The following is an 18,072-nucleotide window of genomic DNA, read 5'->3' on the forward strand; positions in this document are numbered from 1 at the left end:
CCACGCACTGGGCGCCTCGCGTCAGAGGGGGCGGGGCCCGGGGGGTGGGACCTCTGGGGGGCGGGGCCTCTGGGGGCGGGGCCTCGGCCTGAGGCACTGGGATGCCAGGTGATGGGAAAAGGGCGTCTTCCAAATCCAGGAACAGAAAAAAGGCTCGGGGTGTCCGGAGATCGCTGCGGAAAAGGAGAAGAGACTAGTACAGAGTGGATAAATAAATAGATAAGCATTCGTCTAGGAGAGAACACAGCTCAGAAATATAATGGGAGAAACCTGGTATTGGTTTTCTATCACTCAGAGAATAAAGACAGCCTTTCAGCCTGATAGGTGAAGATCCTTGTGACCCAACTTTTTTCACCTTAATAGCTTCGTTTTCTACCTCTCCTAAGTACTTCAGTTTTCTTTATTTTTAAAATTGTTATTTAGGGGCTAGGAAGGTGGCTCAGTGGTAGAGTGCTTGCCTTGCATGCATGAGGCCTGAGTTCAATTCCTCAGCACCACATAAGCAGAAAAAGCCGGAAGTGGCGCTGTGGCTCAAGTGATAGAGCGCTTGCCTTGAGCTGAAGAGCTGAGGGACAGTGTCCAGGCCCAGAGTTCAGGCCCCACAACCGACCAAGAGAAATTGTTATTGTAACAATGGCACCTATTCCAGAAAACTTTCTCTCTGGAATGCCTTTCCTCCCAGCTCCACTAGGCAACTCTAGCAATCGCATATAACTTTCTTATGGATATTGCATATCATAATTATTCATTTACATGTTGTGACCTTTGCCCAGCTGCATCTTAAGAACAAAACCTATATCTGATTGTCTTTATAATTCATCCCAGGTACCTGGCACACAATAGTTAGTGAATAAGTCTCACCTTTTCTCCATGCCAGTAGCACCTTTGCATTTTTGTGTCTCAGAGGTATTCTCTTCCATTTGTATCTCTGCTCAAATATCATCACCTCAAAGAAGCCTTCCCAGGTCACTGAATCAAAATCAGTATCCCTAGTTATCCTCACTTGTCCTGCCTTAATATTTACTTTCTTAGCAATTACTGTATCTGTGTGTGCCATACCTTCACTTCTAGCTTTTTGGCAGTTTATCAGAGATAAAATTTTCTCTTGTATGCCCAGGCTGGCTTCAGACCATGATTCTCAGGTCTCAGCCTCCAGAATAAGTAGAATTACAGATGTAAGCTGCCAGCACCCACTCGTAACAATTGTCATTTTCTGACGCATATTAAATATTTCCATGTCTATTGGCCACCTGTCCCACTTCAAAGGAAATTCTAAGCATCTAGGGCTTTTCCCCCTCATAACCATGTCTTCAATGTCTAAAACAACACGTGCTATATTACATACTCAATTTCTTTTTCAGTTGTGGGGCTTGAACTCTGGGCCTGGGCGCTGTCCCTCAGCTCTTCAGCTCAAGGTGAGAGTTCTACCACTTGAACCACAGCACCACTTCCAGTTTTCTAGTGGTTCATTGGAGATAAGAGTCTCATAAACTTTCCTGCCTGGGCTGGCTTTGAATTGTGATCCTCAGATCTCAGCCTCCTGAGTAGATTTACACTGGCACTCGGCTTTAATAAATATTTTTAATGAATAAATAAATGATTTAGAGGTGAATACGTGAAAGATTTTAGAATATAATAGAAGAAGGGCTGGGAAGGTGGCTCAGTGGTAGAGTGCTTGCCTTGCATGCATGAGGCCCTGGGTTCAATTCCTTAGCACCACATAAGCAAAAAGAAAAAAGCTGGAAGTGGCGCTGTGGCTCAAGTGGTAGAGTGCTAGCCTTAAGCTGAAGAGCTGAGGGACAGCGCCCAGGCCCAGAGTTCAGGCCCCATGACCGACCAAAAAAAGAAAAAGAAAATGTATAGAGAGCCTGGCACCAGTCGCTCATGCTTGTAATCCTAGCTACTCAGGAGGCTGAGATCTGAGGATCGAGGTTCAAAGCCAGCTCGGGCAGGAAACTCCATGAAACTCTTATCTCCAATAAACCACCAGAAAACCGGAAGTGGCTCTGTAGCTCAAGTGGTAGAGCGCTAGCCTTGAGCTGAAGAGCTGAGGGACAGCACTCAGGCCCAGAGTTCAAGCCCCACGACCGACAAAAAAAAAAAAAAAAAAAAAAAAGAAAGGAAAAAAAGAAAATAGAGAGAGAGAAGAGAAGATAACGCCTACCCCAGCTCTATTTGATCTTAGCAAAGAATGGTAACAAAGGCAGGCCCCAGACTCAACAATGGAGAAAGGGAGATGAGAGCCAGGTGGGATTCTGGGCTTGAGTCCTCGGGAAGCAGACCCTTTCTGGAAAAGTCCCAGGACCGCAAGCAGCCCAGGTAGAGGAAATAGAGAAAGCTGATAGCCGAGAAGAAAGTTTTCTGAGACCTAAAGACAATATTCACCCCAAGGCCAGGCCTCTCTTGGCCAGATGGTTCCGGAGATGGCTTAGCATCTGTCCCTCTATAAATTATCTAGTGCTCCCTCCTGCTTGTCCTCTCTGGTGACAGCCGGAACAATTGTCCAGGAATTCCATCTGTCCCTTTGCCCTCTGCAGCTCATCAACATTTCATTGCAACAAGCTATCTCATTTCCCTGGGCCTAGGAATGGAGCAGGGTCTGTCCCTGCTGGAGCCGTTTCAAATACCAATCCCCTATCAACACACACAAACAAAACCTCAGTGAGGATGCCAGCTCTCCAGAGAAGAGTCACTCATCTTTACTGCCTATCCATCCATGCATTACTATATCATACATCGTGTGTGTGTGTGTGTGTGTGTGTGTGTGTGTGTGTGTGTGTGTGTGTGTGTGCCAGTACTTGAACTCAGGGCCCCAAACCCTTGCTTAGCTCTTTGCTCAAGGCTACTGCTCTACCACATGAGCCTCACTTCCACTCTTCTGGCTTTTTAGTTGATGATAAGAGTCTCGAATTTTTCTGCCTTGAACCAAGATCCTCAGATTTCAGCTTCCTGAGTAGCTAGGATTACAGATGTGAGCCACTAGCAACTAGCTAAGCAACTGTTTTATACATGAAAGGTTAAAAGAGAAGTCCAAGTTCTATAAGCTTCAACAAACCTCCAGGGCTGACCTCTGAGCAGCTACTAAAGAGGCCAGGGTCTGACTACTGTGGTTTTGATGCCTGGGCCACCCCTTCCTCAGCCCTGCACACTTGAGGTGGAGAGGCTTCCCAAGTGTCTGAGTACTTAACAGTACTGTGCTTAATTCTCATAGTTACACCTCCAGATCTATGCGCATGTGTCTGTGCATGCACACAGGGCCAATTGACCCTATTTCCTCTCTTGACATTTCAGCAAGAAACTATGTCAGTGTTAGACACCTGTGGCTCACTCTTGTAATCCTAGTTACTCAGGAGGCTGAAATGTAAGGATCATAGTTTGAAGCTTGCCTGGGCAGGAAAGTCCATGAAACTGTTATCTCCAGTTAACGAGGGGCGGGGGGGAGAGGAAAGGGAACGAAAGGAAAAGAAAGGGAAAGGAAGGAAGGAAAGAAGAAAGGAAGGAAGGAACTGTCACTGAACTCATCAGGGGGTGTGGCCTGCTCCTCTATCACTCTCTTTCCCTGAATAGGTATTACCATGTATCCCAAACATGGCATCCAGAACCTGAGATTGGGCATAACAGCCCCCAAGGCACCCAATAAGCTCTGCTAACACACACATACACACACACACACACACGCACACACACAGACACACACACACAGACTCAAGAGGTGGATTTCAGCTCCTGAACCACTGGCTCTAATTCCTGTCCTGTGGAGGACAGGAAGAGAACATTTGTTTCAGGACCCAAAAGCCCCTTTGCTGGCAGAAAGCCTCCTGAAGGGTAGACTCTTTGGATTATTCCTGACTTCCTCCAGCGCCAGCTCTGCTGCCCCCTGGGGCCTCCACTTGGTCTGGCCTAGACCTGGCATGGAGAAATAATGGCAGGTCAGCACAGAGAGCTAACAGCTCTTACCTGTGAGGACAAGGGGCCAGGGCTGCATGTTCCCTGCTCTCCTGAGACCCACAAACCCCAGACACAGCTGGTCTCAACTTTACTTGAAGTGTGTGAAGTTAGTGAGTGGGTATGTCTACCCTGTTAAACTGTAAAATGCTGGAGATAGAGACCCTGAACATTTTTTTCATTTGTGTTAACTCATTTACTCATTAAACTATTTATTTATTTAGCCACTCATGGGGCTTGAAATCGGGGCCTGGGCACTGTCTCTCAGCTTCTTTTCCTCAAGGCTAGCACTGTACCACTTGAGCCACAGCGCCACTTCTGGCTTTTTCTGCTTATGTGGGACTGAGGAATTGAACCCAGGGCTTCATGCATGCTAGGCAAGCACTCTACCACTGAGCCACCTTCCCAGGCCCCCAAGGATGGTTTTTAAACCGGGAAGAGATGTGTGTTTGAAAAACCTTTCAGAGCTAGAAACTTGGGCTTAAGGATACCTACAACGATAAAGGGGTTGGAAATGAATGGATTCCCAAAGATACTGGAACGAAGACAGTTGCTAAGAGGCAAACTCTTAGCACAGCCCAGAGAAGCCCAGCTCCCGCTTCTGTCCTTGCCCTTCTGGCCAACCCCCTGGCCAATCCAGGGCAGGAAATCTACTTGGCAGGGAACGGACAGTACCTCAGCAACTCCTCACCTCAGCCCCTTCTCCTCCCCTCTCCACATCCCTCCTTCTCACATGGTTTATTCGATTGCCACAGCCACTTGGAGACCAAGGACTGGTGATATCTCCCCATTTCACATGAGGAAACCCACCTGGGGTGACCCCCCACTTTGTTGGGCTCACACAACCAGCTTCCCAGTCCTGTTCATTCCAGCTGCTGGGCCATGAATCCACTTGAAGAGACCCCAGACAGCCTGGGGCCACAGTTCCCACTTCCTTTTTTTCAGATATCTTGGTGTCTTCATCTGAGGAAAATCCTCTTTCCCTTGAGAGCAATGAAATAGTAGCATGAAAACAAGAAGTTAAGAGCTGGATGCCAATAACTCATTCCTGTAACCCTAACTACTCAGGAGGCTGACATCTGAGAATCATGGTTCAAGGCCAGCCTAGGCAGAAAGTCCATGAGACTCTTATGTTCAATTAGCCATCAAGAAAAGCTAGAAATAGAACTGTGGCTCAAATGGTAGAGGACTAGTCTTGAGCAAAAACAAGCTAAGGGATAGCACCTAGGCCCTGAGTTAAAACTCTAGCACCAATGTACATGTAATGGGATTGCACGCCTACACATGTGTGCACACACACACAAATGTATGCACACAGATTAAGAAGATAGTGGGAAAAGGACAGAAAGAAATATGGCAATTTTATAGATAAAGCATGAACCAGAAGTGGTGCTGTGGCTCAAGTGGTAGAGCGCTAGTCCTAAGCTGAAGAGTTCAGGGACAGTGATCAGGCTAGAGTTCAAGCCTCATGACTAGAAAAAAAGAAAAAAGATTCTGTGAAGCCAGGCTGTCTTGGTATCTCTTTTATTCAAGTCATCTCAGGTTGTCTCCATGTAGCCTCTCCACTGGGGATAGTTTGGATTTCCTTGTAGGATGCTCACCTGGGGGAAGTTATACTGACTACATGGTAACTCAGAGGTCCAAATGTAAGTATCCCAAGAGAATCAGATAAAACCAGTGTCCTCTTTTGTTATCTAACCTCAGAAGTGGCATTCAGATATAGCACAGTTTCTTTCTTTTTTTTTTTGTCAGTAGTGGGGCTTGAACTCTGGGCTTGGGCGCTACCCCTAGCTCTTCAGCTCAAGGTGAGCACGCTACTGCTTGAGCAACAGCACTACTTCTGGTTTTCTAGTGGTTTATTGGAAATAAGAGTCACCCACTTTCCTGTTCGGGCTGGCTTTGAACCGCGATCCTCAGATCTCAGCCTCCTGAGTAGCTAGGATTATAGGCGTGAGCCACTGGCACCCAGTGACAGTTTCTACTAAAGTCAAGAGGCTGCCTAAGTCTAAGAAAGGGACCACAGGCCCTATCTCTCCCTAGGAGGAGTCACATTATTTATTTATTTGTTTGTTTGTTTGTTTTGTCATGAGGCCTGAACTCTGGGCCTGGGCGATGTCCCTCAGTTCTTCAGCTCAAGGTTAGCACTCTACCACTTGAGTCACAGTGCCACTTCCGACTTTTTCTGCTTATGTGGTGATGAGGAATCGAACCCATGACCTCAGGCATGCAAGGCAAGCACTCTACCACTGAGCCACTTTCCCAGCCCAAGGAGTCACATTATTGGAAGGCCATGTGAGAGGGATATCTGGTAGCAGTCATCTTTGGGAAATCCCATCTTCTATGCCTTACATAATCACCTACACTGAGAACATGACACAGGAGAAAGACAAGCCTGGACCCGAATCCAGCATCATCACTGCCTAGCTTTTGGATCTCCAGAAAGTCATCTAATTCCTGACATCCTTGCCTTCCTCATCTATAAAACTGGAACGATAATAATGCTTGTCTTTTAGGGTTATGGTGAAAAATAAATGGTAATAAATGGGTCTGGACCTAAGAAAACCAGCTTTGTTTTTTTCCCCTCTTTCCCATTTTTAAGATAGCAATAAATAAGGGGGAGGGGCACAGGAATGGAGGGACAGAGGGTGAGCAAATGGAGCAGTGGTACTCACTAGAGACTATGTTGAAAATGAGCTATACAACTTGTGGGTGAGGATAGGAGAGAAAAACAGGGAGAGAGCGAGGGAAGGGGGTGACATTATCAAAAAGAAATGCACTCTTTACCTGACTTATGTGACTGTAATCCTTTTGTATATCACTTTTATAATTAATAACAAGTTAAAAGAAATTTTAAAAGAAAGCAATAAACCAATTATCCTAAATTTCTTTTTTTTCTTATTCTGGGGCTTGAACTCAAGGCCTGGGCCCATCCCTAAGTTTTTTTAAATTTTTTTTCCCTCAAGGATAGTGCTCTACCACTTGAGCCACAGCTCCACTTCCAGCTACTTGATTGTTAGTTGGAGATAAGTCTCAGGAACTTTTCTGCTCCGCAATCCTCAAATCTCAGCCTCCTTAATAACTAGGATTACAGGCATGAGTTACCAATGTTTGGCTCTTAAAAAATTCGTTAAACAGTCTCTCTACCTTTGGATTGGAGATCCTCTTGTCTCAGCCTCCTAAGAGCTGGGATTACAGGTATGTGCCACCAGGCATGGTTAAGTAAAATTTTTATTTTTGCATAGTGCTGACATCTTCATTAGCATAATACCATTGTCAAAACTAAGAAGCCAGCATTGGTACCTAAGGATTAACCAAACTCTGGGTTTTAATCAGACTTTGCCAGTTTTTCCACTGATGATCTTCCTCTGTTCAGGATTCAGGATACCAGTCTACATTACCTGGCTTCACTTGATCAGTATCACCCTGGATGCGGCATGATGACAGAAGACCAACTTGGAAGCTGCTGCAATATTCCAACAGAGAGACAATGGTGGCGTAGACCAGGGGTTAGAGGTCAGACTGTGAAAAATGGCCAAAGTCTGCCAGGTGCCAGTGGCTCACATCTGTAATCCTAGCTACTCAAGAGACTGAGATCTAAGGACCACAGTTCGAAGCCAGTCCAGTCAGAAAAGTTCCCCAGAGACTCTTATCTCCAATTAACCACTCAAAAACAGGAAGTGGTGCTGTGGCTCAAGAGGTAGAGTGTTAGCTTTGAGCACAAGAAGGCTTAGGGACAGCACCCAGGCCCTGAGTTCAAGCCCCACAACTGACAAAGAGAAAAAAGAAAAATGGCCAAGTTCTGTTTTGTTTTGTTTTGGTGCCAGTACTAGGGCTTGAGCTGGGGCCTAGGGCACTCTTCCTTAGCTTTATCTGCTCAAAGCTGGCACTCTTCAGCTGAGCCATACTTCCACTTCTGGCTTTTTGGTGGTTAAATAGAAATAAATGTCTCATAGTCTTTCCTTCCAAGGCAACCTTTGAACTGTGATCCTCAGATCTCGGCCTCCTGAGTAGCTAGATCTGAATAGTTTTGAAGGTAGAATCAACTGATTTTTAGGATGTGGGTTGTGAGAGAGTTCTAGACAGATCTAAACAGGTGAACCAAGTATTTACTGAAATCACAAAGACTAATAAAGGAAGGCTGTTTGGAGATGGAAACTAGGAGTGGGCACTTGGCTATGCTAAGTTCAAATTGCTTATTGAGCAATCCAGTGGCAGTGCTGATGAGACAGTCCATGAGACTGGATTGCAGGGAGAAAGCATGGCTGGAAACACATACTTGAGAGTCCTTAGCTTATAACTGGTATTCAAGGCCATTAGGCAGAGTGGGATTACAAAGGAGAGTGGGAGAGCAGAAAGGAGAAGAGTTTTAAGTACCAGATGTGGGGGCTACAGAAGAAGGTGGGATGTTGGGGAGGAAGCAGAGGACACCGAGGAATGGTGGCCATTTCAGTGGGTTGAGAAGCTTCTGGGCTAGACTCTAGAAGCCCAGAAAAGAACAATGTCAAATGCAGGTGTCAGAGTCAGAGAGAAGTCCAGACTTGATCCTTGGGCTAGGCAGTGATGGGCCCGATGACTTTTTGTTGTCACTGGTCGTGGGGTTTGAACTCTGGGCCTGGGCACTGTCCCTCAGCTCTTCAGCTCAAGGCTAGCGCTCTACCACTTGAGCCACAGCACCACTTCTGGCTTTTTCTGCTTATGTGGTGCTGAGGAATCGAACCCAGGGCCTCATGTGTACAAGGAAAGCACTCTACCACTGAGCTACCTTTCTAGCCTGGAACCAATGACTTTGATGTGAGTAATTCTAGACTGATGGACTAAGAACATGAGAAGATGGGGAAGAGATAACATATGAGACAATAATTTTTAGAGGGGCTGGGAAGGTGGCTCAGCGGTAGAGCGCTTGCCTTGCCTTGCATGCATAAGGCCCTGGGTTTGATTCCTCAGCACCACATAAGCCAAAAAAATAAAAAAGCCAGAAATGGCGCTGTGGCTCAAGTGGTAGAGCGCTAGCCCTGAGCTGAATAGCTGAGGGACAGTGCCCAGGCCCAGAGTTCAGGCCCCACGACCAGGACCCCCCCCCAAATATATATACATATATATATATATATATATATATATATATTTTTTTTTTTTTTTTTTTTAGAGGTTTCAGTAAAAGGGAACAGAAAAGTGTAATTGGAAAAGAATCAGGATTGAGGGTGATTATTTAAAGATGGGGAAAGGTTGATGAAAGGCTGCCATAAAAATGATCCAACTGATAATGGAGAGGGGAGGGGGAGGAGCTGGCAGGGCCCTGCAGTTCCACCGTGAGAAGGGAAAGGAACTGATACCCAGATGGGAGGCTCTGCTTGGTAAGAACACAGGCAGTCCATCTATAGTAACAGAGGGATGACAGTATAGGAGACAGATGCCTGTAGGCAGTAGAAGCAGGTGGAAATTCTCTTCTGGCTGCTTCTATTTTCTCTGTGAAGCTGGAAGCAAGATCAACAGCACAGTGAGCAGAAAGGAGGAGAGGCTGGAGGCTGGAGGCTGGAGGACAGAGGGGCAAAAAAAAGCTATTGGGGTGGATAGGAAAGACTACAGAACTAAGGAAAGGGAGGTCAAGGAAGAATGGACAGCTTGAGGGTGCATTATTTCCCACCATGCTCAGTTGTTTAGATGAGGGCTGGAAAGTGACAGTGACGAGGTTTTGCCAGATGAATACAACTGAAGGAGAGAGTAGCCAGAGGGCTAAGGACTGACTATAATGATAGATAATGTATGAGCTAGGAGCTGGTGGCTAACGCTTGTAATCCTAGCTACTCAGGAGGCTGAGATCTGAGGATCACGGTTCAAAGCCAGCTGGGGCAGGGAAGTCCATGAGACTCTTATCTCCAATAAACCACCAGAAAACTGGAAGTGGCGCTGTGGCTCAAGTGGTAGAGTGCTCACCTTGAGCTGAAGAGCTCAGGGACAGCAGGCAGGCCCCAGAGTTCAAACCCTACAACCGACCCCCCCCCCAAAAAAAAATAAAGATAGATAATGGAATGCAGGCTAGGTGAGGAGGAAGGGAGAAAGAGATGGGGTAAGGAATAGGAAAAGGAAGCAGGATCAATAAATAAGAGCACACTTAGCCACACTAAGTATAGCCTACAGCATTTTTAGAGACCTACAAAATGTTCCTTCTTTCTTTCTTTCTTTCTTTCTTTCTTTCTTTCTTTCTTTCTTTCTTTCTTCCTTTCTTTCTTTCTTTCTTTCTTTCTTTCTTTCTTTCTTTCTTTCTTTCTTTCTTTCTTTTTGTCAGTCCTGGGGCCTGAACTCTGGGCCTGGGCACTGTCCCTCAGCTCCAGCTCAAGGCTAGCGCTCTACCACTTGAGCCACAGCGCCCACTTCTGGCTTTTTTTTTTTTAACTTATGTGGTGCTGAGGAATCGAACCCATGACCTCATGCATGCAAGACAAGCACTCTATCTCTGAGCCCCCTTCAAATAAGAAGAATAAAAAAGAAATTAGTTTTGGGTGTCCTTTAATCCTAGTTACCCAAAAGGCTGAGATCTGATGATTGCTGTTCAAGAGTAGCCCAGGTGGGAAAATCCATGAAACTTTTTTGTTGTTGTTGTTGATCATGGATCCTGAACTCAAGGCCTGGGCACTGTCCCTGAGCTCTTTCACTCAAGGCTAGCCCTGTACCACTTTGAGCCAGGGCTTCACTTCCACTTTTCTGGTGGTTAATTAGAGGTAAGAATCTCAAGAGGGGCTGGGAAGTGGCAGTGCTTGCTTTGCATGCATGAGGCCCTGGATTCAATTCCTCAGCACCACATAAGCAGAAAAAGTCAGAACTAATGCTATGACTCAAGTGGTAGAGCCTTGAGCTGAACTAATGAGGCATAGAGCCCAGGCCCAGAGTTCAGGCCCCACAACTAACAAATAAATAAAGTTAAAAAAAATAAAGAGTCCCACAGACTTTACTGGCCAGGCTGACTCTGTACCTTGATCCTAGGATCTCAGCATCGTGAGTAATTAGTTACAGGTGTGAGCCATCAACACCCAACTCCGTGAGGCTCTTATCTCCAATTAACTACCAAAAAGCTTGAAATGGTGCTGTGGTTCAAAATAGTACAGCACTAGCCTTGAGTGTGCTCAGGGATAGTACCCAGGCCCTAAGTTCAAGCCCCAGGACTGGCTCACACACACACACACACACACACACACACACACACACACAAAAGAAAGAAAGAAAAGAAAAAAAATAAATTAGGACTAGGTTAAATAACATATAATGTGCCTTCATGGAATAATCATATGACTATTAAAATTATACTCTTTTTTTTTTTTTGGCAGGGGGCTTGATGTTCTTGCCGAGTTTTTTGCTCAAGAATAGCTTACTCCCACTTTAATCACAGCTCCACTTCTGGTTTTTTGCTGGCTGATTGGAGACAAGAGTCTTGTAGGCTTTCCTGCTCAGGCTGGTTTTGAGTTGTAATCCTTAGATCTCAGCCTCTTAAGTAGCTCCGATTACAGGTGAGGGCCATCAGCACCCAGCATCTTCAGTAACTCTTTTTTAGTTGTTATAAAGGTGTTGTACAGAGGGGTTACAGTTATATAAGTCAAGTAATGAGTACATTTCTTTTTGGACAATGTCATACTTGCCCTTGCTTTCTCCCAGATATTCCCTTCTGTCACCACTCACAAATTTTATTGTTCATTTTCAATATAGTGTCCAGTAAGTACCACTGCTGCATTTGATCACCTTATAGTAACTTTTTGACAAATGGATGTGCAATTCTTCACTGAAAAACTTTTATTTATTTTTTTTTTGAAAAACTTTTAGAACAAGCCAAGCACCAGTGGCTCACGCCTGTAATCCTAGCTACTCAGGAGGCTGAGATCTGAAGGTGATTCCAAGACAGCCCAGGCTGAAAAGGCCTTGAGACTCTTCTCTCCAGTTAATCACCAGGAAACTGAAATCGGAGCTATGGCTCAAAGTAGTAGAGCACTAGCCTTGAGCACAAAAGCCCAGAGTCAGTGCCCAGACCCTGTGTTCAAGCCCCACTATGGACAAAAAAATAAAATAAAATAATTTTAGATAAAAATAAATGAGGGTGGCATGTCATTATTTAAACTCAGAAAGCTCTTCACAGAAGAGGGAATTAGAGTCACAAGGAAGTCTGCTGGTGAGCGGGGTGTGTGTGGGTGTTATGTCCATCAGAGAGATTGCTCAGGGTAAGGTAGCCCAGGGGCTCTGACCCAGCCCGGATGTGTGCAAGAAGCAGCTCTGAGCTGCTAGCAATTCCTTCTTCTAATGTTTTGAACTTCAAGATGGCAAATGAGCTCTAAGACCAGGATTTGAACTTGGTTACCTGATGCTTTTGCTCACTGGCTGGCACTCTACCAACTGAGCCACGCCTCCACCCCATGATGGCAAATTTTTTATTTGAAGGTCTAAGAGGTGGGAGGCAGCAGCCTTCCTTGCCTCAGAGCTTGCTCTATACAAACAAGAAACTTGTTTGGATCATTGTCTGCTCGTTGTGTCTACGCTCTGGGCGGAGAGGAGTTGGAGGCCTGATGGGCAACCTTCCCATCTCCCTACCCAAAACTCGGAGTCTGAGCTCTGGGCTGGGACAGTGGGTGGTAACCACCCAGGCACGAGTGTGATGGGGTTCAGAGGCACCGTCAGTCACAGGCAGTCGGATGTTGATCGCTGGGGGGAGGCGTCCCAGAGGTGGTCTGACAAGAGATTGAGAAGAAAGGCTGGAGGGGTGGACTGGCTGACATTCAATAGGCTCGGCTAATCCTGGAAGGCTCTCCACGGTGATGACGAGGGACCGAAGCGGAGGGAGGGTGAGGGGAGCCACTGCTGAGGGCTCTTAATGCTGGGGGGAGGGGAGGGGGGCGGGCTGGTGACAGGAGGGGGGCGGGAGCGAATATGCTGGAGATACACACACGCGCGCACACACACACACGCACACACACACGCACACACACGCACGCACATCTATACACATATCTGCATATACATGACAGTCGTGACGGGCAGCGGCCGTGAGGTGCGGCGTGGGTGTGGGGAGCCAGGAAAACGGGGGGCGGGGGGCGTGCGAGGTGGGAGAACGGCCGGGCGCGCATTCGGACCCCCCTGATCTCCTCCTGGCGGTGAAGAAAGCCGGGTTGGGCTGCCGGGTGGCAGCGGGGAGGTGAGCGGCGAGGTGTGGGGCGCGTGGCGGGGGTGGGCGCGGGCGGGGAGGGCGCGGGGCGGGCGCGGGGCGGGCCGGGCCGCCGGGAGGGGGGAGAGGCGGGTTCCGCCGGCACACGCCGCCCCTGGCACGGGGCCGAGCGCGCGCGAGGAGTCGCCGCTGCCACCGCCGCTCGGGGTCGCCCGGAGCCCCAGATTCCCGAGCGCGCGGCTGGCATGGCAGCCGCCTCTGCACCGCGCCCCGGGGCCAGCTAGGGGCCGCCCCGCACCCCCGCTCGGTGCCCATCCCTTCCCCCCCCCCCCCCGGCGGAGGCCGTCGGATCTGCCTGGCTCTGCGGCCCGGGGCGCATCGCCTTCCAGCCGGAGGTGAGGAGCAGGGCAGGGGCGCGGCGCTGGGGGCGCTCGGGGGGGGGGGTCCGGGCCCCCAGGTCCAGGCGGGAAGGGAGCCTGGGGTCCGTTTGCTGCGCTGCGGGGAACCGGGAGACAGGAACCGTCCTCCCCCTCCCCCGGCCCCGCGCCCCTCCGGGCTGAAGCCGCCCCTCCGCGCCGGCTCCATCCCGCGGACCCCTCCGTCCCGCCGCGATCCCGGCGCTCGCCATTCCCGTGCGTGGCCACGCGCGGCACTGCCCATCCTTGGCCTGCTCCCCAGTCGATCGGGCTCCCGGGGGTCCCCCTTCCCAGCGCTGCGCCTGCTCGGCCCGTCCCCGCCCCCTTCGGCCCCGGCGTCCCTCCTCTCCGCTCGGCTGTCGTCCCTCGGAAGGAACCCACAGCCCCGCCGCTATCTAAGCGTCCAGCAGCCTCCCAGCCCGTGCTGTCCCACAGGTGTCTCCAACATCCGGCTGTCCGTCCGTCCGTTCCCCCCCTCCCCCGCCCCGGGGCCGGAACTGACCATGCCCAGCGGCTGCCGCTGCCTGCACGTCGTGTGCCTGCTGTGCATCCTCGGGGCAGCCGGTCAGCCGGCCAGAGGTGAGCGCGCCCCCGGCTCCAGCCTGGTCCTGCCAGCCCTCCTGGTCCTCGCCTGCACGTTGACCTCTGCCGGCCAGAGACGGCACTGCAGGCGCTCCGACCCGCGGGGCTGGGGGGGGGGGCGGGGCAGACGGTCCCTTGGGAATGGGACAGAGCCCACCCGCTCACAGGAAACCCCCCCTCCGGAACTCTCTCCCCCCCCCCCCGACTCACTCTTACCACATCCATCTCTTGCAGCTGATGACTGCAGCTTGCACTGCGACCTGGGCCACGGCTGCTGCGCCCCTGACGGCTCCTGCAGGTAGCTGTCCTGAGCACGTGCCTCGATTTCCCAGAACTCCACACCTACAACCGGCGCGCACCCCGGGTCTGAGTGTCTGGGAGCACGCTGTGCCCTCCTCCCCCAACTTCCTTTGGCTTCACCTCGCCTCTTTCTTCTGGCTTATACCTCCCAGTCTTTTACTCCTTCCTTCAGTCTGGACCAGGGCTCCTCATGACACCTGGAAAGACTTGAAGGTTGAGAGATGGTGAGCCAGAAAGAAAGGGGCAAGGGGAAGATTAAGGCCTTAGGGAGAGAGGCCCTAGGTTGATGAATTTGAGCCAGTGGGGTGGAGGTGAGGGCATAGTCTGTGTCTGGAAGAAAAAGCTCAGGGACATAAGGAGCAAGCAGACAGGGAAGGTTGCTCCGCAGCCCAGGAGTTGGAGACTCAACATTGGAGAGCTTTTAAAGAAAACCAGTTCAGGGGCTGGGAAGGTGGCTCAATTGCAGAGTGCTTTTCTTGCATGCACGGGGCCCTGGGTTCGATTGCTCAACACCACATAAACAGAAAAGGCTAGAAGTGGTGCTGTGGCTCAAGTGGTAAAGCGCTAGCCTTGAGCTGAAGAGCTGAAGGACGAGGGACAGCGTCCAGACCTAGAGTTCAGGCCCCAAAACCGGAAAAAAAAAATCAAAAATCAGTTCAAGGGCTAGAGGCGTGGATCAATGATAGAAGTGCCTGCCTAGCAAGCAGCAGACTCTGACTTCAAACCCCAGTATGGCTTAAAAAACAAAACAACAACAAAAAAAAAAGTGGGAAAACAGTCCTGATGACTTCTCAAGGTTATCCTTTTGGAAATGTATTTGGAGTGTCAGACATACTAGGAGTGGTACTGGAGGCATGTGGTGGTGGTGGTGGTGGTGGTGTGTGTGTGTGTGTGTGTGAGAGAGAGAGAGAGAGAGAGAGAGAGAGAGTATACTGGGGCTTGAACTCATGGCTTAGGCACTGTCCGTCCCTTAGTTTTTTCTGCTTAAGGCTTGAATTCTACCACTTGAACCACAGCTACACTTCCAGCTCTTTGGTGGTTCATTGGAGATGAGAGTCTCACAGACTTTCCTACCCAAGCTGGTTTTGAACTGTGACCCTCCGATATTACCCTCCTGAGTAGCAGGCATGAGCCACCTGTTACTGGAAGTATTTATAGACATTATTTCTTCAGCAAAACCCTTTGAGGTGGCGAAAATCAAGGCTCAGAAAGGTTACATCCAAAACAGACCCAGACCTTGAATGCTGGTCTCTGATGTCTGGTTCTTCATTCCATCCTGTATCTGCCAGCTTTCCCTTAGAAGCTGTCTTATGTCCTCCAGCTTTTCTAGAAGCTCTGGCTCTGCCTATTTCTATTTCCTCGCTTCCCCTCCCACCCCCTCCCAGGGCACTGACTCTGTGCTTGTATCTCTGTCAGGTGTGACCCAGGCTGGGAGGGGCTGCACTGTGAGCGCTGTGTGAGGATGCCGGGCTGCCAGCACGGTACCTGCCACCAGCCCTGGCAGTGCATCTGTCAGAGTGGCTGGGCAGGCAAGTTCTGTGACAAAGGTAGGGGGCAGGGAGGGGAGCTTGCGTGTCTCAGAATATCTGTCTGTATTTATTCTGAAGGCATACTGTGTCCTTCTCTGATCCTCAAATATATTTGCTTCCTTTTTTTTTTTTCTTTTCTTTTTGTCGTTGAACTCTGGGCCTGGGCGCTGTCCCAGAGCTATTCAGCTCAAGGCTAGTGCTCTTCCCCTTGAGCCACAGCACCACTTCCAGTTTTCTGGTGGTTTATTAGAGATACGCGTCTCATGGACTTTCCTGCCTGGGCTGGCTTTGAGCCATGACTCTCAGATCTCAGCCTCCTGAGTAGCTAGGATTACAGGCGTGAGCCACCAGTACCCAGCTCCTTTTATTTTTAAATTTTATAACTGGTTGTCTGAATTGAACTTCAATATACTCCCATGAAGTTAGAGCTACAGCTGCTAAAAATTGTGCCCATTTTACAGATGAGAAAAGTGAGTCCCACAGAAGTGCTGCACCTTGTCCAAAGACAGTTTGAGATAGACTTCTTGAGCCAGGGCTAGGCACCTCCTGCCTCCAGCTTCAGTGAGCTTTCCCCACTACACCACACTAGCTTGGTATGGGCAGGGGTGGAAGATACCCAACACTCCCTGAACCTTGGGCCTGGAAGGCTTGGCCACACGGGACATGGGGAAGATCTGAGGGCCAGGTCTGAGGCACAATCCCAAAGCCTTGTCTCTTTTCTAGATGAGCACATCTGTACCTCACAGTCCCCCTGCCAGAATGGGGGCCAGTGCGTGTATGATGGGGGCGGCGAGTACCACTGTGTGTGCCTGCCAGGCTTCCATGGGCATGACTGCGAACGCAAGGCCGGACCCTGTGAGCAGGCGGGGTGAGTGAGGGACCCATGCAGAGGTCAGACCAGAATCTGGACAGAATGAGGGAAGAAGGAGGGTAAGGTAGACAAGGGTGGAGGGCTGAGGGTCGGCTCCACATGAGGGCACCTCAGGATAAAATCCAGTGTGCCAGTGTGCCTGGTTCAAGGCTTCTCAGCTTATGCCTTTTGACTCATTTCTTCAACCACCATCTATAGGAGCCGGAGATGTCACAGATAGCATGTTTGGGGAGGCTTTGTATGGGGAGGTTCAGGAGTGGAGGACCCCCTCCTGCTCCCACAGAAGCCTGCCTGAGGCTGTGGTGTGGGTGGTGAGGCGTCTCTGCTTTAGGCTTTAATGCTCATAAGGATAATAGCACACAGGACTGAGGCCTGACATTGAGCGGGCCTCTGTGCCCTGTCAGCATGTCAGTACCAATGTCCTCTCACCTCTACCACAGCTCCCCATGCCAGAATGGCGGGCAGTGCCAGGACAACCAGGGCTTTGCCCTCAACTTCACATGCCGCTGCTTGGCAGGCTTTGTGGGTGCCCGCTGTGAGGTGAACGTAGACGACTGTCTGATGCGGCCTTGTGCCAATGGCGCCACCTGCCTGGACGGCATAAACCGCTTCTCCTGCCTCTGCCCCGAGGGCTTTGCTGGACGCTTCTGCACCATCAACCTGGATGACTGTGCCAGCCAGCCATGCCAGAGAGGGGCTCGCTGTCGGGACCGCATCCATGACTTCGACTGCCTCTGCCCCAGTGGCTACGGTGGCAAGACTTGCGAGCTTGTCTTACCTGCCCCAGGTCCTGTCACCATGACGGACACCCCCCTAGGACCCACCTTGGCTATGGTGGTGCCTGCTACGGGGCCGGCCCTGCACAGCGCGGGGGCAGGCCTGCTGCGGATCTCAGTGAAGGAGGTGGTACGGAGGCAAGAAGCCGGGCTGGGTGAGTCTAGCCTGGTAGCCTTGGTGGTGTTTGGGGCCCTTACGGCGGCCCTGGTCCTGGCTACTGTGTTGTTGACCCTGAGGGCCTGGCGCCGGGGCATCTGCCCCCTTGAACCCTGTTGCTACCCAGTCCCACACTATGCGCCAGCCCGGCAGGACCAGGAGTGCCAGGTGAGCATGATTCCAGCGGGATTCCCCCTGCCACCTGACCTGGCCCCCGAGCCTGGAAAGACCACAGCACTGTGACGTGGCTGGGGTCTTTCTGGCCCCCTTCCTCACCTCCTCCACACCTCAGACTGGAGCAGTCCTTGCTCACCACCCCTCCACTCGAGAGACGCACCGAGGCGACTTCAGCCTCAT

At 50.2% G+C, this 18,072-nt stretch overlaps 1 protein-coding gene across 3 annotated transcripts; it reads left to right on the forward strand.

Moving 5' to 3' along the window:
• The first annotated feature begins 13,452 nt into the window (after positions 1–13,452).
• Positions 13,453–18,071, forward strand: Dlk2 (delta like non-canonical Notch ligand 2). Of its 3 annotated transcripts, XM_042671975.1 has the most exons (6): positions 13,453–13,479; positions 13,936–14,079; positions 14,317–14,380; positions 15,799–15,929; positions 16,635–16,779; positions 17,223–18,071. In XM_042671975.1, exons 2-6 carry the CDS (start codon positions 14,004–14,006, stop codon positions 17,956–17,958), a joined length of 1,152 nt encoding a protein of 383 aa, XP_042527909.1. In that variant the 5' UTR covers positions 13,453–13,479; positions 13,936–14,003; the 3' UTR covers positions 17,959–18,071. The 3 variants fall into 3 exon arrangements, with proteins under 3 accessions (XP_042527909.1, XP_042527910.1, XP_042527912.1); XM_042671976.1 differs by lacking the exon at positions 13,453–13,479 and having other exon boundaries at positions 13,999–14,079; positions 15,799–15,911; positions 17,223–17,958; XM_042671978.1 differs by lacking the exon at positions 13,453–13,479 and having other exon boundaries at positions 13,999–14,079; positions 15,799–15,911; positions 16,728–16,779; positions 17,223–17,958.
• The last annotated feature ends 1 nt before the right edge of the window (position 18,072 follows it).

Source organism: Dipodomys spectabilis, unplaced genomic scaffold (assembly GCF_019054845.1).
Source record: "Dipodomys spectabilis isolate Male_0828 unplaced genomic scaffold, ASM1905484v1 ptg000669l, whole genome shotgun sequence".
NCBI lineage: Eukaryota > Metazoa > Chordata > Mammalia > Rodentia > Heteromyidae > Dipodomys > Dipodomys spectabilis.